Source organism: Paramisgurnus dabryanus, chromosome 22, assembly GCF_030506205.2.
Source record: "Paramisgurnus dabryanus chromosome 22, PD_genome_1.1, whole genome shotgun sequence".
Taxonomy (NCBI): domain Eukaryota; kingdom Metazoa; phylum Chordata; class Actinopteri; order Cypriniformes; family Cobitidae; genus Paramisgurnus; species Paramisgurnus dabryanus.
Genome location: NC_133358.1, coordinates 29188830 through 29210819, shown reverse-complemented (window position 1 = coordinate 29210819; position 21990 = coordinate 29188830). Strand labels below are relative to the sequence as shown.

Here is a 21990-nt window from a genome sequence, read left to right as displayed (position 1 = left end):
AGTAAGTTTGTTGTTTGATAGTAGAAAACAAAAAAGCTACAATCCGTAACTTTTGACATTCAATCGCAATTTCTATTTAAAAAATACAATTTCAGCAAGAACCGGCAAAAGATGGCGTCATGGTACCGCGAGAGCGATTCGAGAAATCATAAGGAGAAGTCTAATATCGATTCCCTCTCGCGGTACTTTGACGTCATCCGCCTGTCCGTTACTGCTACGCCGCATAAAGTCGAATCAAAGGGTCGAATTAATCTATGCACAAGGTAAGGAGACATTTTAAACACTTTTTTAATGTATTTACTCAACATCTGATTTTTATTTTATTAATAAAGTTATGGATTGCTGTTTTAAAGTTGCTGTTATTATTTGGCCCCGAAACTCAGCGTGGATGAATCTGATGTCTGTGATCACTGCGTCAGAGCGAATCATTATATTAAATACATATTAAATACATCGACATGACAAGTACATCCTAAAACTCTGAAAAAATGTCATCTGGACAAGTAATTTATCTCCCGTGCTTTTTGAAAGCATAAATGTTTCAACATAAATCACGTTGCTGATGTCTTACCCGTTCAGACGAAATTTCTGCTTCAGTATTTAATCCCTACAGATTAGTGATGGGTCGTTCGCGAACGAGCGGCTCTAAGAGCTGATTCTTTGTAGCGAACGAGCAGAGCCGGCTCTTCTAAGGGAGCCGAGCCAGAAGAGCCGAATCTATGAAAAGAGCCGGGCTGCCATCACTAAAATGTAGAGCCGGAGCTTGGGCCGAAAGAGCCGAATCAATGGAAAGAGCCGGACTGCCCATCACTACTACAGATGTTAATACGTTTTAGCACGAGCTCTGTCGCGTTAACTTTTTAACTCGAGACTCCTCAGTTTGAGTTTTTTAACAACAGACGATTCTATCAGATGTAAATTTAACTTACATGACATTCTCCAGATGATCGTCGCTTGAATTTTACAGATTAAACACCGCCATCAAATTGAACAAACTAGAAACATTTCACCATCTACAGCAGCACACAAACGCGATAGTTTTATTCTGTTTACAGACGTAATCATGCAAACCTGACCAATCCTCAATCATTAGAACGTGCAACGCGGCAAGAAGAACCAGCAGAAAGATGACGTCAAGTACCGCGAGAGCGATCCGAGAAATCATACGGAGAAGTCTAATTTCGACTCGCTCTCGCGGTACTTTGACGTCATCCACGTGTCCGTTACTGCTACGCCGCATAAAGTCGAATAAATGGGTCAAATTAATATATGCATAAGGTAAGGAGACATTTTCAACACAGTTTTTTTTTATATATTTACTTAAAATATGATTTGTATTTTATTTTTAAGTGACTAAAGTTACAGATTGCAGTTTTAATTTAACCATAATGAGTCTACATTTGTTAAGATGTCGAAGACAAAAGCTAACCAAAAATCTAGATAAAAGCATGTATAATTTCAAACAGTGAAATCAGGAAATCTTTTATTAAAACTAAATGACTTATTTATTTAAAGAGAGAGAAATAACAGAGAATGTAAGGAATACTGTAGTGTAGCATCTCTTCAGACCAGCACACATGATCAGATGTATTGACAGACAACATCCATGTGTTTCAGAAAACTGAATTAGCACTGTTTCACACTTAAACACTCAATCTGTCATTGTAAGACATTCGGACAACACATAATGCAACTTATTATGTATCTCGGGTCCCTTAAGCAACGCTAATCTAATAGACCGACAGGTCCTGTTAGATCCTTACAGTCATTATAGTTAATGCAACAAATACAACCGATGATGTTAGATGAAGGTATAAACCGTACAAGAGTTCATTTAGACCCCCTTAGCTGACATGTATTTTGTGTTTCTTTTTTGCTCTGGGCTTTTAAAGGTTCTCTCCAATGCATTAAGCTCATTAAAATTGATTCAGTACAACCGTGCCACAGCATACTGTCACTTTGCAGATATAACTAGAGTTTGACATTACAAACAACAAGAGGAGAGATAGAGAGTGCAGTCGGTTAAAAGATTAGTAGGTTGGAAGACAGCGGCAGAAGTTGTAGAAAGCTCTGAGAGGGACAGCGGATGATTGACAGCTGACACATCACTGTACCTCTCTCCATAGAGAGCTGTTGATCCACTGGCCTGCCCTGTCAACACTGTTAGATGAGACCTCTGCAGGGCATCTGGCCTGAACCGCGAGCTTCGCTTTCACTGGGGTTCTCTGAAACGCCTGTCGCACAAACCTTAATGACTAAAAACTGTGCAAATATTGAATGACAAACCGCCCTGTATGACAACTATGACCACCGTGTGTGTTTACCTCCAGCTCGGCCATTATCTTCTCCTCATCATCTTCATCCTCCTTTACTCCAGAAGCTGCGATGGCCGGGGGTGTGGATGAGGGCCGGGGCCCATCGGAGGTCGAGGGTCGTCTCAGTTTGACCGGTGGCGTCTGAGAGTTAATCGGTATGTTTGAATCCTCTCTGTTTTCAGTCTTCTCTAACTTCTACATAAACAAGACACAAGCTGGGGTTAACGAGGTTTTTAGCATTAAGTAAGCCTAAATCTGAATTTGGGAGCATTTTACCTTCACGCTCTTGTTTATGGTGATAACTTCTCCGCTGCTGTTGGTCGTGAGCCCAAGGCCTGATGGGAAACTTCGTCTGGGAGGAGGAGGGGGCGGAGACTTGGACAGCTTTTCTGTTCGATACCGCGGTACGGTCAACTCTCCTAAATAATCGATCCGTCATTAGTTAATCAATCTATTTATCTGTTTATCAACCATTCAATCAAGTGCTATAATGTCACCTGATCCCCTGCGCGGGATGCCATCTTTGCTGGGTGGTTTGGGTGGGGTTTTGGGTTGGTGTTCAGGTGTTAAGGTTGGGGTTGAAGACGCTGAACCTGGCGCTGGGAGAGAGGACAGCTGGGGTTTGGGGGGAACGGCCGGTTTGGTGATCTGCTTGGCGGCAAAGTCCAGATCTGGAATGGCCTTCATTAATTCAGCTTGAGTTTCCTCCAGCAGACGGTTGATGTCTTGAGCGCTGAACTGAGTTAAACTGGCTCTCTTCTCTTCCCAGTCTCGCTCTGCGGCCTTGAGACACAATCACACACTTACTGAATAACAGGTTAAATATTAAAAAGACAACAGGCCTGATGTTGTGGATAGAGGTCACATTTTCAAACATTAATAAGAAAACTTCTAGTATGTTCATTACCAGTCGGACCTCCACGGAAACGCCTTTATCAGATTCTCTGCGTGGAGGCAGATCTTCCAGCACGCTGGTCTTCACTGAACCTGTAGATGTCCCGTTTAGTTCAGGCATGATGGAGTCTGTTGCTCCGGTTGATGCCAACCAGTTACCCAGTGTGGTACTGCCTGTGAGACTACTGGTAGAGCCGAGCACATTAGATAGACTAGTGGTTACCCCTGAAATCAGTCGAAATGAGTCGATTATACAATCAGTAAATCCATTGATCAGTCAATCAATTTAAGACATTATCTCCAAATCCACCCATTTAGTAATCAACAAAAATGTTCCTACAGTATGTCAATTAGAGGCCAATTACAATACTTAAAAAAAAACTAACATATTATAGTATATAATGCGTGAAACTGGTGATTACCAAAACTGGAAGCACTGGTCAGACTGGGATTATTGCCCAATGAAGCAGAGAGTGCAGTGGAGACAGATAACGTGTCAGGCAGATTTAGAGAAGGACTGGTGAGGATATCCAGATCCGAGCTCCTGCTGAAGTCAGTCTCGCTCATACTCGAAACAGAACTGCTGAAGTCATCCGGGGTTCTCCATACACCTTCTGACACCTGCCTGTACAAATCAGCACACTGAAGACATCTTTAGCCGTAGTACTGGAGACTATGTGTGTGCGTGACGGATTGAACGAGCGTGTGCTTTACCTCCGTAGTAGAGCGAGCGTATTGGTGATGTTCCTGCAACGTTTCAACAACGCCTCCAATCTGAGCGGCTCCTCTTTGAGGAACTTGACGGCCTCCACCTCCACCCTCAGCACCACACGCATCTTACTTTGCAAAGTGGGGAACTGATCTACATACACATAGAGTAAACGTGAGTCTTATTTTGTGTGTGTTATGTGCGTATCTAGGTTGCCATGTCTGCACAAATCCATCCTCATTCATTGGTCACTCACTCCTGAGTTCAGTCACTGTCTCTCCGAGTCTTCGGAGTTCTAGACTCTTCTGTTCTATTTCCTGTTCTGTAATCAGGTGATGGTTTAGCCCCGCCCCTGTCTTCATCTCTTCCACCGAGCGCTCCAGATCACTGTAATTTTTTATTTGAAAAGCACATATTAGAGATGGCAATGGGCAGTCAGAGTTGTTTGGTTTATAGTGAGTGATTTCATGTATACTGTACGCTCACTGTAGTTGTTGTATAATAAGTTCTTCTTCATTGAGATAGCGAAGCCTCTCCTCTTCCACAAGAAGGCGCTGGCGTTGTAACGGATCTTCTTGTGTCCGAGACGCCTCGATCAGACACATTCCCAAATCAGACTCTGTCTGTCTTAATAAAGCCTGAACAGAATCCTGATTCTGCAACTATAAGACACACATACACAAAGGCATACAAACTAGTATATAAAGATGGAGACTGGGCCTTGAAATTACATGAAATTTGTCAATACGATTTTAGGTCCTCTGAAGCCATATGACAATTTGTGTTAAAATCACAAATTACATGATTAATGACAGAAATTTTTTTTCTGGGTGAACTTTCACTTTAAAGGTGTAGTGTGTAGGTTTAGGGCCATCTAGTGGTGAGGTTGCGAATTGCACCCTTCCCTTTTGAAGCACAAAGAGAATCTATCAGAACAATTCATTCAAACTGATTCGCGAACCAATTTAAAACGTTTGGCTCATTCGCTTTGTAAATAATCGACTCAAAAGAATCATTTATTTGCAACACTTTGTAAGGAATCGACTCAAACGAGTCATTAATTCGCGAATGCGCCAGAAACACAAGATAGCAATTTAAAAATAGAATACACATTTCGTAATTAATTAAAATACAGTAACGAAGGAACGCTGCATAGTGTAAACGAAGTAAAAGTACAATTTATTTTTTTCCACCTCGGAAGGGCAATTTAAGTCGAGAAGGGCATATGAACAGTTGCCCGGGCAACCTGAGCAACCCCCCTGTGCACGTCCCTGAGCTACGTTATCCATCATAGGACAAACATGTGATAGTCTGAGACAACATAATGACAAATGCACTCTGTAGAGTTTTTTTTTCCATTTAGGGTTACGGTAAAAACATGATGCCGCAAAATGGCGTCCTCCATGTAAGGGGACCCGCTGTGTATGTAGATAAAAATGGCTCGTTCTAAGGTAATAAAAATAATACAGTTTATTTTGTAAGGTTTTGTAATACACCAATAAAAACATAGTTATCTATATTATATTGCATTGCTGTCAAAAGAACTTTCTAAAATTTACACACTGCACCTTTAAGACATATAGGGTGATATAGATTTTTTAACTTTTATATTTATATGTTAATTTAATTTTTTTAGTTTAAATAAAGACTTGAAAGCACACACACAATACACTGCTAAAAATAAAGGTCTTACATACACTCTAAAAACCAAAGTTTGATCAACTTAAAAAATTACTTTAATTGGTAACTTTAAGTGAATAATTTAAGTTGAAAATATATTAATATTTTAGGTGTTACAATTTTTTTAAAAGTAGAGCAGCCTTTACTTTTTACAATGTAGTATTTTTGTCTTGTTTTCTAGTATAAATATCTAATAAATCCTACATTTAGAAATATTAAAAGCAAAGTGACCAAAGAGACGTAGTCTTGTTTTCTGAAAAAATTAAATAATATCAAATTAGTTTATGCCTTAAACAGGTTTAAATATCTACCAGCGGGGTTAGAAAAGAAATTTAATTTGAGTTTAACTTAATTTAATACAGGTTCATTTTTCTTACCCCACTGGCAGATATTATTATTTGATTTAAGCATAAGTGTTGATTTTCTTTTCTTTTTTTCAGAAAACAAGATTTAATATATTGGGCAATTTTGCATAAATGCATCCCATCAAGATTAATTTTTACAATGCAGTCCCTTACCTGTAGTTGTCGTAATTCTGTCAGATGTTTGCGCAGTCCAGCCGTATGTTGCTGGAGGTCGGTGAGATGCAGCTGCATCTGTAAACGGGACATCGCTATTGGCTGAGACACTCCAGTGGGTGGGGGTGGCATCAGGGCCAGAGGCGCAGACGGCGACGAGACTACCAATGCAAGCCGGGAGCAAAAGTCATTAATGTTAAATATGGATGACCTTGTAGGAACTCATGCAACTATGTTGTCTGGCAATAAATAGCCTACATGTTAATAAAACAATGACCTTTGACATTAGACGAGTATTTGTGATTACCCATAAGTCTATTAGCTATCCTGCTTTACGTGTCAGTTTCCAAAACAGAGTACTACTTGATAAAAATTAAGAGTCACAGTAACAAACCCAACACCGAGTGGGCAATCTGAGTTTGGTTGTTTATTCATGCAACATACATTTAAATTCAAATCATATAGACATTTTAAATGTTATATCATTAAAACACACACACACAATTCTTGGCCTTTTGATTATTTGAAAGACTGGAAAATAGCAGACAGAACATACTAGTACATGGACATTCAAGAGTGTTAGTGGGAATTTCCATGAATACAACAAATACATTCCAGGATTATTCATAGGACAAACATATATGCAGTGTTTATAAAAGCATCTCACCTCATTTGACTTTTTCACAGTTTATGCTACTTTATGCTAATTTTTACTTGTCAACACAAAGTACTTTTAAAGAGTTTAAAATTACTGAAGTAAAAAAGTCCAAGGGGGTGAATACTTTTGATACACACTGTATATACTGTACGTACAGTACACAGAGGGTTTCCAAACTCAAGGATCTGAGATCCCTGAACATTAGCATGAAAACATTTCATACACACCCCTGAGGATTTTGCAATGCAAGACAGTTTATAATGCAACACATATATAGGGAAAACCGAGCGTGACAGACATCCACACATACAGTAATATACCTTTCTTTTTTCTAAACCTGCCAGCTGAAATATAAAAAGTCACCAGTTATCTGTCCCAAACAACACACATAATCCTTATCAGGTCTAAAAAACATAAAACTTGCTTACACGATCTATACAGTGTGAACATGAGCAAATTGCTGCATTATTACATATTTTGTTCATTTTGCATAAACAATTATGATCAAGACAGTTTACAACTAGATTTTAGTAAAAGTTGCCACCATAATGCTTGAGGGCACTGGGCAATGTTGCGCTATGCCAGTGATCGCTATGGTTTATGTACAAATTATAAAGGATAAGCTTCCCAAATCTTAACACTCTTATGTATTTGATGCTTGCCTTGGCAAATAAATGGTAAATAAATGGGGGCTCATTGGGCTATGTAACATAACAGCCTATTTACATTAGTGTGTTTACATTATTTATAATCCTCAATAAGCAACTTTGTTACAGAGTTTGTTACAATCACAGAGCTTGCAGTTTGCATAGAATTGACATGTTGTTAGATTTTTGGGGAGCTGTGCATCAGGCTACGGCATACGCCTTATTCAGTCCGCTCTGGACGTCTATCTCTCACAGCCTCGTTTTGAAATCAATATGGCGTCAGGCTGAATTAGACGTGTAGGGTATGCGTATATGCTTAGACACAGAAGTATAAACTGGGCTTAAGTAAATATAAAAATGTAAATAAAACAAAGCACATCTTTGGGAGTAAAACAAAATATTTACTGTATTACCATTCAGCATTTAAACATGGCATACACATACTGTACCATGTGTCCTTGGGTTTAGAAATACAGTATCTATGATATATGCTTCTCTGTGCAGCTCATAAACTGTAAACATTATAAAATTATACTGGCATATCATCATTATAACAAGACCCAGTTGCATCAGTTTAGTATTTTTATCAGTTTCGTGAAGCTTGCTACAAAAGAAAAAATAGCACCTGACCTCTAGGTTAGCCTATAGGGAATGAGTAACCTGTTTTCCTCATTTTATTTCTGGTTCTGTTTGTTGGTGAAGGAATTTTTAAATCATGTAAATTTGGCAAAGTTACAGCGGCGCATTTAACTTTTTTAAAAAGTTGCCCCGCCAGCATTTTTTGTGATTTTCACAAAAGTTTCACAAAATGCCTTCCAGGAAAATGTTCTTCTATAAATATATAAACATACAAATATATCAGATGAAAGAACAGGCCCTCTGCTTTCAAACAAACAAACAAAATGGGAAAAAAGTTTCATCTTCATTTGTAAATATGGGTGTTTCTTCAAAAATACCAAATTTTGAGCAAAAAGCTGAAAAAATTGCATTCTTGTAAAGGAATTTTGTTAGAGATCAGATTCAGAACGATGATCAAAACATTCACAAAGTTTAAAATGAATTAAATTATTTTTGCTTCAGTTTTTTATTAATTCGTTAAGAGCACCTTCTAGTGTATAATAGCGGAATTACAGATAACCATAAAAACTCGTCAGGAATCATTAGCAGGGACATGTTTTCTCTTAATTGACGCGATAACTTGTCAATGGCGTGGAAAGAGTTAATGTGACAATTTGCAGAATCTACACCTAAATCTGTTGGTTAAAGGGATAAATCGGCCAAAAATGATATTAAACCCATGATTTACTCACCCCCAAGCTGTCCGAGTTGCATATGTCCATCGTTTTTCAGTCAAACACATTTTCGGATATTTTAGAAAGTGTTTTAGATCTTTCAGTTGATTAAATGTAATGTTACGGGGTCCACCAATAGTCCACGACCTTCAAGTCCAAAAAAAGTGCGTCCATCCTTCACAAATTAAATCCAAACAGCTCCAGGATGATAAACAAAGGTCTTCTGAGGGTAATCCGCGCGGTGTTGTTGTAGAAATATCCATATTTAAAACTTTATTAACGAAAATAAATACCTTCCGGTAGCGCCACCATCTTAGACTCCTCTGAAATCAGGAGTATTAGCGTAGTGTACGCACTTTTCTTAGTGACGTATGACAAATTCGGAGGCCGGGGGCACAGAGCAGCAGCAGAGTAGCCTCCGTAGGCTGCGTAAGCTCTGATCTTGAATGCGGACGCGACTAAGATGGCGGCGCTACCGGAAGGTATTTATTTTCGTTAATAAAGTGGACTATGGGTGAACCCTGTAACATTACATTTAATCAACTGAAAGATCTAAAACATTTTCTAAAATATCCAAAAATGTGTTTGTCTGAAAAACGATGGACATATGCAACTCGGACAGCTTGGGGGTGAGTAAATCATGGGTTTAATATCATTTTTGGCCGAACTATCCCTTTAAGACACTAAAGACTAAATTGAAAGAATGAACGCACAGGGTGATACTCACTTTCAGGAGCAGAGCAGTCACTCGCTGTTTCAGCTTTTTCACTGCAAGACAAACATAATACACGTCCCATTTATACACTAATAGTCCAGTATTATATATTATTTTATGTAAATGTCCATAACATTGTTTATAATCTGAATTTTCATCAAACCCTTAATTTCAACCTGAATGTCAAGCTACTGATGATGGTACTGAAATAAGATTTCTTACGGGCTGTCCGGTCCACGAGTCAGGACGCTCTGAACCAGACCAGTCAGACTCGCTATCTGCTTCTCCATGGCCTCCATACGCTCTCTAAAGACAGAAAATACCATTAACACACACATTCAAGCACATTACATACTAAATATATTAGTAAAAACACCTCACCTGGTTTCTTCATTAGCAGGTAATGATGAGCTGTAAACCGGCCCCCCATCTGTTCCAGGAGCCCCGAGCATACATATCTGCTCCAGCGCCGGCCCTCCTGGACGGTTTTTGGGGCTTTCTATGTATACTGTGCCATCTTTCCTAAACCCATGTCTTCCAGGTGAACCTCGACCTGGGTGGCTCCCATAAGGATCCCTGCCATCAGACAGTTTCTGTGGTGAGGCTGGGGGAAGGGTGCGGAAACCCACAGTGGCATACGGATCTGCATATATGGGTCCTCCGGATCTGTAGAGGGCGCCCTCGAGCTCACACTGTAACGCAGCGGCAGGGTAGCCGGCAATGGAGCGCACAGAGCCGCGGCGGTACGCCAAGGCCCGGGCATCTTGCACCAGAGCGTACGGGTCAGCGTATATCGCCTCGTTTTTGAGGAGCACCACGCTCTTCGATGAGGAATTAATTTCCTCATCCGGTTTTACATCACGGCGTTCCAGAATGGCACTGGGGGAGGGGCAGTATGCAGGGTGGGGGTGGCCGGTCTGCTGAGGGGCGTGGCCATGGTGTGGGTGCTGATAAGGATGCATCTGGGGCGAAGGATGGGGACCCGAGTAAGAGGAAGGACGACCGCCGGCGTAAGAAAGACGAGATTGTGAGCGAGAAGGAGAGCCAGAGGGAGAAGAGGAAGACGGCATTGTGTTTAAACGTCGCGTGGGAGACGATTCCCTCGAGGTGTACACCAGCTCTCTCTGGAGGAGTTATAAAAAGAGAGAGAGACAGACAGGAAGAGTTAAGTGCACATGACATATGACAAAATGAATTCACAGCATGAGAACAGAAGAATGCTACAGTTTGTTTTTCCAGTCATTTTAAGGAATAAGTGAATCTTTATCATCATAGTATCAAAATATACTATGAAAAATGTTACTACTTATCACCTGTTACTAAGGTGTATGTTAATGTGCATATATGTACTGTATGATTCATCCGATATACATTAAAATTGTTGGATGTAAAGATAGTTGGATGGATTGATAGATACAGCTGTACTTACCCGCATGTCCCCGTTGGCAATATGCCCGTGGTGCATGGGGTTATAATGCGTATCTCTGCAGTAGATCTTGATGAGGCATCGGTCGTGGATGTCACGAGGATCCTCCAATTCATAAAAGATGTTGCGTGCTTCATCTTTCATCAGCAGCGCTGTGGTGGGCGAGCGCAGTGCACCCATCGTCAGCTTTTGTGGGAACATGTGCACAATAAGGGCGTGAAGTGTCTCCATACTGGTCAACTCATGAGTGATGTGCACCCGACGCGTCTCATCACCAAACTGCAGGAACAACACAGCTGAAGAAAGACAGAGAGAGACAATCAAATACAATTTAAGGACCAGTCATCATTCACAAGAAGATAATGGACGTCCCCAAATCCTGACCTACAAGTCCTTATATATATTTTAAAAAGTCATAATCATAATAATAGCTTCAACGTAAGCATTATGTCATTGATTAAAACCCTTGACAAACATCTGGAAATATCCTACATTTGTGTACACCCAACAGCCATTAAGGTGTGGTACCTGGAGCTCTTAGTTTAGCCTGGCTGGGTGATCGTGCTAGCGGCAGGCTTTGTCTGAGGATGTTGGAGCGACTGAAGCCCAGAGGAACCTCAGCGTCGGCCATGCTCTCCAAACTCTCCGCAGACGCATAGCACAGTCGCCCTCCGACCTGTTCACCCAGTGATTGCTGCTGCTGCTGCAGGCCGGCAGCGTTCCGTGGAGTCCTCGCCTGGAGATCAGACAGACAGATCACTGTGCTTCAGGAGGGCGGGATGCCTCTAATTGCTCGTATCACAGAATTAGCAGTTTTGCAAGGGTAATGAAACCTCTGTGATGTGGTGGAAAACACTGTCTGGGGAGATTTGGGATATGTATGTGTGTGCGTAATGTAAAGCTCCTTGAGTTTGTGCTCCTCTAAAGAAGATAAATAGAAACCTAAGACAGAGTCGCACATATGAAAACAGTAGGTGTGCAAAAATCGGAGACTACACTTATATACGCTGGAACGCTGATTATAGAACTTTATTTCATACTGTATTGCATTACAAAATGCAAAGCACAAACATTTGTAACAACAAAAATATTCCACATTAAATTTAAAGAGCTGCATATAAACACACAAATGCACCCATAGTCCAATGGCCAAAGTCCATTAAAGGAAAACACCACTGTTTTTCAACCTCGGCGTACATCACTCCTGGCTACTCCCCCTCTTGCTTAAACTTCCGCCATACAATATAGTTCTCATTTTTATCCGCTTAAAAAAATTGCCACGTTTTATTTTGTGCCACCATACTTACTCATGTAACTACTCATGTAGCAGTCTTTAAATAGGAAAAACATGGAAGTGTTTGTTGGTTTCTAAATTCATTCCTGTTTGGATCCTAAGGAATGAATGGGGCTAGGCTAAATGCTAACACCTTCACGATGCGCTGTACAAAGATTAAGTGCACGCATTGAAAAAAGATAGGTATGTATTAATTCGTCTAAGTTGAGGTAAGAACTTAGTAAAATATTGAAAACGGTGGTGTTTTCCTTTAACTCTACAGTAACATCACAAAACATAAAATCCATTCAAAATAATTTTACACTGCTTATTCAGTAGCACTTGTTTGAACTCAGTTCAAAAGTTTAACCAGTTAAACCAGTTTACCAGACTTAAAACTTACAGATAACAAGAGATTAGAGGCAAATGTTAAACCACTGTATATGCAAGCACATAAAATGTATTTTTAAAAGTATATCACAGTAAATGTAACTACTTACTATATCCGCTTTCCTTTAACACACATGTAGATGTCTGAGATGTGACGTGCATAACACGGAAAGATGCCCGCGTAAAACAATTTCTTGACCTGACCAAACTGTTCCTGCACCTCTGATTGGTTAAGACAGTTGTACTGATGTGTATCATAGCCAATCAGAGCGTTGAAGCATTGATTGACAGGACAGATGTTTGCAGATGGGTGTCTGATGGGTATTAACAAAAGCAATCCTGAAATACCGTTCCAGTGAGATATAATCAGAGGACGTCCCCCAAACACACAACTCATAGGGGTGGTTTCCTGGACAGGAATTAACTTAAGCCAGGACTAGGTCTTAGTTTAATTGGGAAATATAACAAGTTGTAACAAACATGCCTTACTAAACATTACTTGTGTGCATTTTGAGGCAAAACAAAGGGCACTGATCTCTCTGCAAGTTATTTTCAGTTTGGACAGCTCTTACATTAATTTTAGTCCAGGACTAGTCTAATCCCTGTCTGGGAAACCGCCTTATACAGTGTCAAACTTATTCTATATTCACATTATAAATAAACTTCAGTGCACTATGAAGAAAGCTCATGGTTGGGTTACATTTCAAATAAAGACAAATATGGATACTTTCATTGATTTAATTTAAAAGTTGGGTTGTCCATATTTTTCCCAACCATGGGTTGAAAACCAAGCATTTCTGTATATGGACACATGCAGTATTTTTATGTTCGGATTCTCTGCATCATTGACTGTTTGTCTCAGTCTTATTACATTCTTTGTATCCTCAAAATCACTGTTTAGAAAATGCTTTTTGTTTATAAAATGTCTGTATTCATTGTCTTGGTTATGTGCTGATAAAGTCTACCTCTCCCTTGACAAAAATAAGACATCATGTCAGGTACAAACAGAAGTCATCTGGTATGAGTCTCTTTACTCCGCGAGACAGCCTGCATCCGCCATGAGTCATTCCTGAGGTTTCTTGAACGGTTTGTTGTCGCTGACACAGTTTGCATATGTTTCTGAGGTGACAGCTTCATATAGTGTCACTCCTGTGGGCTCTGACACTTTAGTGAGTTACACCTCACCTCAGAGAGAAAATGGAGTCACACGTTTGAGCTGTTACAACTACAATGCTTCAGACTGATCTGAACTTCCATTGAGCTCCTTGACTTTTTCTAGTGCAGATTCACAGACAGCACCGAGTCGAGTCCATGTAATATTGATCAACTTTACATACAGACACAAGACTGCTGACCTCAACGTCTGCGAGCGATTGATCAGGGAAGGAAATTTTTCATCATGAACTGATGGCCGAGCAGTAATATTCAGCTCTACACTTAAAAAAAATATTTTTAAATAATTAATCTGTTGCACAAAAGGTACTTTGATTCTGCAGAATAAAGAAAGAAATGCTTCCTTTAAGAAGCTTTGACTGAAAGGTTCATCAATCAAAAATGGTTCTCCAAGTCCGATATTAATTGTGTTGTGACACTACAGAAAAATGTGATATTAACCACCCAGCCAAATTTAAATGATAAAAACCAGCAAGTAAATAAAATACCAAAATATGGGAAAAATAAGCAGCATTCTCTGCTCTCAAACGCTGGGGGGGTGTCCACTGTCGGCACTGAAACCACGCCCACTCACAGGAAAGCAGCCACCTGTTTCAACTTTTAAATACGGCTACAACCTAAAAGCATGCTCGCAATTCTGATAGGGGTGGGGCCATGCTCGGTGGCTCCAGTGTGTCATCGAGCCACCGTTTTAGCCCCGCCCCAATAATCCTAAACACAGAAATGTGCAAAAAACTGTTTAACAGTGTAATTTCACAATTCAGGATAATGAAATGGAGGGTAGATGGTGATACATTTGGTAACGCTTTAGATTACAGCCCGGAAAGTACTGCGTAAGTACAGGGAAGTTACAGCGTATGTTTCTGTAATTATAGTTTACTAATGAAGTACGTATGTGTAATTATAAGGGAACAATTTATAATATTTGGGGAATAAAGGGGTAACAACCAGGAAAAATACAAATAATATATGCAGTAAAGTACTGCGTAAGTACAGCGAATTTACAGCATACATTTCTGTAATTATAGTGTACTTATAAAGTACATACATGTAATTTTAAGGGAACAATTTATAATATTTTGAGAACAAAGGCGTAACAAGTGCCACTTTAATTTACAGCCCGCAGTTGTTGTATTTACTCTTTAACTACGTGAAACAAGGGGGTAACAGGTGCCACTTTAATTTACAGCCCGCAGATTCTGTACTTACTCTGTAACTACGTGAAACAAGGGGGTAAAATTTTTTGACTTAGACTGTAACAACACAAAACAATGGTATATTTAAACAGTAACAGAAAATACATTCTTAGAAAGGATGTGTTAATTTTTTACACATCTTTGTGTGTTAAGATTTTAACACATTATGTGTAATTTTAACACATTATGTGTCATTTTGTGTTAAAATATAACACAAGTTGTGTTAAAAGTAACACAAAATGTGTTGTTTCCATAATAACACAGAGATGGGTGGATTCTGGGACAACGGATTTAGTGTGTCATCCCAGAATCAACACTAATGTGTTGTTTTTAACACATTTGTTCTAAGAGTGTAGATCTAGTTTTGCTTGCTTTGTTTTCACCATAGTTGCCTTGCCTATTTTTAATTTTGCTTGATGACCCAACAAATTCCTGTACTCTTTTTCTTTCTTAAGGTAAGTAACCTTTATTGAAAATTCTAAATAAATTGTATCGAACTAATAAATAGCATAAACACATTAACTGAATTTCAAGTTTTGTTGTTTAGTAATTTAAAATATTTACTGCATATATTATTTGTATTTTTCCTGGTTGTTACCCCTTTGTTCCCTTATAACTTATAATTACACGTACGTACTTCATAAGTATACTATAATTACAGAAACATATGCTGTAAATTCCCTGTACTTATGCAGTACTTTACTGCATATATTATTTGTATTTTTCCTGGTTGTTACCCCTTTATTCCCCAAATATTATAAATTGTTCCATTATAATTACACGTACATACTTCATAAGTAAACTATAATTACAGAAACATACGCTGTAAATTCGCTGTACTTACGCAGTACTTTCCGGGCTGTAATCTAAAGGGTTACCAGACATTTCAAGTATGTTAAAGTAACCCTCATCACTAAAACTAAAAGTTAAGCACGACACTTAAAGACAATCAGACATTTTCCATGTTTAAGTGCTATAATTGGTTCCCAAGTGATTTTATCAACCTAGAAAATATGAAAAAGATCAACCCAGTAACTTAGTTTTGGTAAACCATTCTCTGCAAGCATGTGAAAAAATAGGTCATTGAAATTTGTCTCGCCTTGTGTGATCAGAAGGGAATAATAACGCCCATTAATCTGCACTATCCAACCATGACACTACCATTTAGTGCAGAGATCTTTTGCATTTAAAAGGACATTTTTGCTCACACAAAGTGGCAATTTAAAGGATTAGTCCATTTTCTTAAAAGAAAAATCCAGATAATTTACTCACCACCATGTCATCCAAAATGTTGATGTCTTTCTTTGTTCAGTCGAGAAGAAATTATGTTTTTTGAGGAAACCATTGCAGGATTTTTCTCATTTTAATGGACTTTAATAGAGCCCAACATTTAACAGTTAACTCAACACTTGAGTTAATACTTGTCCCAAACGAGGCATAAGGGTCTTATCTAGCACAACGATTGTCATTTTTGACAATAAAAATAACAAATATACACTTTTCAACCATAACTTCTCGTCATGTAGATCCGGTCGTGATGCGCGAGCTGACCCCACGCAATACGTCATGACGTCAAGAGGTCACAGAGGAGGAACGCGAAACTCCGCCCCAGTGTTTACAAGCGTCTTGAAAGAGGACCGTTCCTACGTTGTTGTATGTCAACTGATACTAATTAATGTCTTTGTGTCAGTTTATTGTTTACAATGGTCCGCAAATGTGCGTTTTATATATGTAACACGTGACCTCCCTACGTCACTACGCATTTACGTTAGGTCGCGCTGGACTTGACCTAGACGAAAAGTTGTGGTTTAAAAGTACATATTTTTATTGTTCTGGTCAAAAATGACAATCGTATTGCTAGATAAGACCCTTATGCCTCGTTTGGGATCGTTTATAGACCTTTGAAACTCCGTTGAAAAAACTGTCAAGTGTTGAGTTAAGTATTAAATGTTGGGCTCTATTAAAGTCCATTAAAATGAGAAAAATCCTGCAATGTTTTCCTCAAAAAACATAATTTCTTCTGGACTGAACAAAGAAAGACATCAACATTTTGGATGACATGGTGGTGAGTAAATTATCTGGATTTTTCTTTTAAGAAAATGGAATATTCCTTTAAACATGTTATAATATTGATCTATGATATTTTGAGCTAGAACTTCACATCCTTATTTGGGGACACCAAAGATTTATTTTACATCTTAAAAAAGTCTTGTGAAACGTCCCATTTAACTCCGGCATGCTCAAGGGTAAAAATGTTCTGGCAATAAATGCATTTTTAATCACTTAGTATGATGAGTGTCCTCTAAATGGCAATTAATTAAAAAGCTTTCATTTGTAATAGAATCTATTCATAATTGATATTCATTATGAATGTGTATTATTCATTTTCGTATTAATAATAGTGAGATTTAAAATATCTATGTGTAAATCCAACAAGTATGAAGGTACCAGAGGCTCAGAATCACAGAGAGTTCTCATGCAAACCAGCATGCCGTAGGCTTATCAATACACCTGAGATGCCTGGGATTGTCAGACAGCAGATGTTTTTCTTTATATGAATATAAGGACATTATTTCAGAAAAATTTTTTCGAACATGGGTACCCATTATGTATCAGTGACCCCATGTTCCTTTTATGGGCACTTCCCCCGGAAAAGCACGCCCACACGTCAATCACAGTGAGAACAAGGATGCTTATTAGCATATTGTTCCTTCGAGTAGAAGTCACCGGCATCACTTCACGCAACATCTTTGTTTTATATCAAGACTCAACAATGGCACGAAAGAAGAAGTGTGTTTTTGAATGTAAGGAGAAGAAAGCCTTGTTCAGCTTTCCAAGCCAACCTTATGGAAACATTGGATATAGTTTGTTTATCTGAGATGAGCAGAAACAGTGTGTGTTATGTGAGCTTTAAAGGTGAGCTATTTACATTATAGGACTTAGTAATACTTTTGATCTTCATTTGGCACCTTCATCTTTTCACAGGTCTTCCACTCAGCTGCACCTGCTGTCTCATTTTAAGCCTGTCTGTGGTGTCTCAGCCCTGGAAGACCTCCTACACTGACTTGGCTTGAAAAAGACGAAAATGTAGGACAATGGTTTAAAGACCAGCAGAAGTCTTCCGAAGTTTCCTCTATTGGAGGGTGCACCGATAATGGAGATGGGAGGCGGTCTTGTGTGAATAAAATCCCCTGCAGGTGAGCTTTTGCCTCTGAATTCATTTCATCTTAAAAAAAATTTTTACTTTAGCTACTTTAGCTTTGTCCGGTTTGAATTCGTAGGCCACCAAAGGATTCCTGAGTGGACCGTTGTTGCACGTTCATGAACTTGATGACATTATCTTCTATTGTAGTTATAGTTTTCATTTATTTATTGCCAGTCTGTGTCATGCACGTCTAGTTAGCTTTCATTGTGTTGATTTATTGTGATATATTGCGTCTTTTATGTCTGCCGTAGCTGATGTTTTATTATCCGAATTCTCCCTTGAGGATCATTAAATCAAACTGAAACACAGATAAACATGACACACATGCAACCAGAGAGAGAGAAAAAAGAGAGAGTCTAACTTACCTTAAAACTCCAGTAATGTGGTTGCTAGGAGAGAAATAGAGAGAGCAGGAGAATGAGAAAGCAAAAGAGAAATTGGCAGAAGAGAGAGAAACAGAAAAAACAGCTATAAGTTACAGTCTTACATAAATTTAAGCTAAAGCATTTCATCAATGACAACCTGAAGATCTGGGGGGAGAATATAAAAAGAAAACTACAGTAAAGTAATAAAAGGTTTCATAAAACTTCTTGGCAAAAAAGTCTTGTTGGCCAGGTCAGTTTTTATATTAAATCTTACTCCGTGATTAACACATGTATGACCAATCAAAATAACAGATAACATGTTTTAATTTGACAAATGAGATCACAGTAACTTAACAGATGCATGCAGTAATCATCATCATCATCATCATCTAATATTCTTACTCAGATTTGACAAATACGAGAAGAGCTCTGCTGACGTCTCAAAAATTGCCAATGGTTGACTTTTAGAAATGCCGGGTTGGTTTTAACCAATGGCTATAGGTTAATATAAGTTTAAAACAACCCAGCAAACAACATCTTCTGTCCAGTATTAACCCAGCAACTGCTTAGAACTAACCCAGCATTTTTCGAGTGTTGTGTCAAATATGCAAAAAAAATTTAAATCAACAGTCAATATTTTACCCACCCATGCAACAACCCAGCACTTTAGAGTGTAGTTAGTTTTACTAGACATTACTTTTGGGCAGGGAAAGGCACATTTGAAAATTGCATTTGAACTAACAAATGTACCTACATTAGTGTTGCAAAATTATGGGAATTTTGGAAACTTTCCATGGAAAATACACAGGAATATATGAGAATTGTGGCACACAGATGAAGTTGAGTTAGATGTCGTGGAGGCAAATGTTTGTATGTGGTACAGCTTCATTTCCAAATAATTTCCTTTAACTCCTTAAATTTTCCAACTTGGAATATTTCCAAAATTCCAGATTTTTGCAACCCTACCTACAATGCCCAAAAACGATCACACAACGGCATTTGCTATGCATTAATCCACACGCAGGGACGTACTGTCAACACACCAAAACCAGTCGGCCCAGACACATTACAAGAGCAGCAGAAGATTTAAGAAGATTTTAATAAGCTGTCAAGAAAGAATTCAACCTGACCTGCATTACAAGCAATGCACATTCTTCATCTCTCTCTCTCTCTCTCTCTCTCTCTCTCTCTCTGTCTCACTGCGGCAGGCCACACCTGATGCCATGCTTGCTGTACCAACATCTATACTGTTGCTATGATAACATACTGGACTTCTGCAACCAGCCGAGAGTAATGAACTTCTACATGTTTTAGATCTATTTATAAACGTTTCATATGCGCAGGTTATTCCGAAGACATCTAAAATGTTTGTCATGTGTTTCTCTGCATCATATAAAAACAACTTTTCATTTTGACTGACATCATTAAGGAGGTTTGTCCCACTCAGATTCTGACCAATCAGATCTTTCTCTTCAGCCCATCACCTCAAACCCAGCTCCGTTGGCCATGTATAATAAGTGTTACAAAATATTCTGTTTAACCCATGTACGTAAAAGTATGGAAATTTAATGGCTTGGTAACTTGTTTCATATCGACTTAACATTTTACTATTTAAAGTGGTCATAGCATGAAAATCAGACTTTTTTCATGTTGAAGTGCTATAATTGGGTCCCCGGTGCTTCTATTACCTAGCCTGACTACGTTAGACTTCGTACTTCGCTAAATTTCATTACGCTACTGTACTCAGTCTGAGATACCTCCCATTCAAACCGTTTTCCTCCGGCATCGAGACGGCCGTCAAATCAACGAGCAGAGGGCGGGCTGAGAGCCGTGACGTAGACGCATAAGCGCCGAATGTATGGTTGTAGTTTGTAGTGGACATGGAGGCACAGAAAGCTATTTGCTCTGTTGTGGAGAACCGGCACTTGCCAACTTAAGCCCGAACAAGAAGAGTGTTTGTTAAACATTTTGAATGGAGATTATGTTGTTGCCCTACTCCCGACAGGTTTTGGGAAAAGTTTAATTTATCAACTATAACCGATCGTCAGCGAGAAACTGTGTGCAGCATTGCTTGATGTGCACAACAATCGAGATATCATGGAAGGGAATTTCATTGTTCACAGTTAACGGTGGAGGACGCGTGGGCAAACATTCTTTGGTGACGTTCCTGATTAACCAGAAAATAAGGTAGGAAGATTTAATTTACATGTGGTTATGGCTGTCTGGTGGAAGAGTTTAAGAGGAGAGAGGGGCGTTCCTACACTTAGAGGATAGGGTTCAACTAGCTCTGGCCCGATTTACTTTACATAATCTGCAAAAGTCGTTCATAGCCATCTCCGGTATTTCGCTCGATGGGTTTGTTTTCACATCATACGTGTGTTTTACAGCAGAGATTCGATGCGGCTGAGGGGGCGCATAACGCACATCATATCCAAACATTATATGCGATTGGCTTACGTTTAGACCAATGATTTTAAACTTCAGACAAGCCCCTCCCACTAGAAGGAAAACGATTGTCAATTATGCCCAGCCAGACTCTGTCTATGAAGCAAAGCAAAATAGCAGAGGATGGTATTACCAGGCTACCTAAAATGTAAAAAAGACAACCCAGTAACTTAGTTTTGATAAACCATTCTCTGCAAGCATGTGAAAAAAATAGGTCGTTCAGATTTCGCCTCTTTTGTGACATAGGTAGCAAATCTTATTACACTGTCCAACCATTGCACTGCGATTTAGTGTAGAGAAAAAGAGAGAAAAATAATTGACAGCACAATATAGTTTCAATTTCAACAAACCAGCATTAAGGTGGTCAGTGTGTGCATTTCATCAGCTCATTTGCATTTGAAAAGACACACGCAAAAACGCCATTTTTGCTCACACCTACAATTTTAACATGCTGTAATAAATTATCTATGAGGTATTTTGAGCTTAAACTTCACATACACACTCTGGGGACACCAAAGACTTATTTTACATCTTTAAAAAAATCTCATGATATGACCCCTTTAATAATAAATCATCATGCAGGACAGATTGGACACCTTTGTGTGCCGTGTAGGACCCGCGGGCTGTATGTTTGACACCCCTCTATTCCCTTACGATAATTAACCATGTTTTTTTGCTTGTATTAATTACTATTACCAAAACCATGGTTTTACTACAGTAACCATGTTTTTTTAACTGTAGTAAAACCATGGTTCACACACACACAGTAATTTTTCCCACCTGAGCAACCTCATCACCAATCAAGCCCTTAAGCCGTCAGCTAGGGTCTCTGTGTCTCTCTCTCTCTCCCTCTTTCTCTCTCCCAGTCTCAGTTTAGTGTAGATTTCTAATGTGCTGATGAAGTTATGATAGCATCAGTAATTTATTACTTCTATTGTTGGCTGACTCTCTGCTTCCTTCTGCTGTGTCTTCAGCTCTAAACTGTAAATCCTCGCATGCGTCTGATTCATTTTTTCTTGGAGTTTGTCTCTCAGTCTTTCTGTTGTAATTCAACAAAAAAACGCTACACATTCCTGCTAACTAATATAA

General features: G+C 39.0%; 1 protein-coding gene and 1 long non-coding RNA gene across 4 annotated transcripts in view; one reads left to right on the top strand and one right to left on the bottom strand.

The window, feature by feature from the left end:
• srcin1b (SRC kinase signaling inhibitor 1b) overlaps positions 1-21990 on the bottom strand; it is a 55271-nt gene that overhangs the window by 9976 nt on the left and 23305 nt on the right. Inside the window, exons 3-19 of one of the 3 annotated variants that reach the window (XM_065258713.1) lie at positions 18457-18480; positions 11383-11590; positions 10858-11150; positions 9810-10552; positions 9651-9734; positions 9441-9481; positions 7095-7118; positions 6117-6277; positions 4405-4580; positions 4175-4305; positions 3924-4071; positions 3632-3834; positions 3223-3434; positions 2813-3098; positions 2592-2734; positions 2325-2510; positions 2115-2234 (exon numbers count right to left, since the gene is read on the bottom strand). In XM_065258713.1, coding sequence (XP_065114785.1) covers positions 2115-2234; positions 2325-2510; positions 2592-2734; positions 2813-3098; positions 3223-3434; positions 3632-3834; positions 3924-4071; positions 4175-4305; positions 4405-4580; positions 6117-6277; positions 7095-7118; positions 9441-9481; positions 9651-9734; positions 9810-10552; positions 10858-11150; positions 11383-11590; positions 18457-18480 — 3183 coding nt within the window. The remainder of the gene's footprint in view (positions 1-2114; positions 2235-2324; positions 2511-2591; positions 2735-2812; positions 3099-3222; positions 3435-3631; positions 3835-3923; positions 4072-4174; positions 4306-4404; positions 4581-6116; positions 6278-7094; positions 7119-9440; positions 9482-9650; positions 9735-9809; positions 10553-10857; positions 11151-11382; positions 11591-18456; positions 18481-21990) is intronic. The other 2 variants (XM_065258714.1, XM_065258716.1) reach the window with 2 other exon arrangements.
• LOC135740391 (uncharacterized) lies at positions 186-18047 on the top strand. The gene is made up of 3 exons (XR_010529179.1): positions 186-263; positions 2331-2470; positions 17872-18047. It is a non-coding gene; the product is annotated as an uncharacterized lncRNA (long non-coding RNA).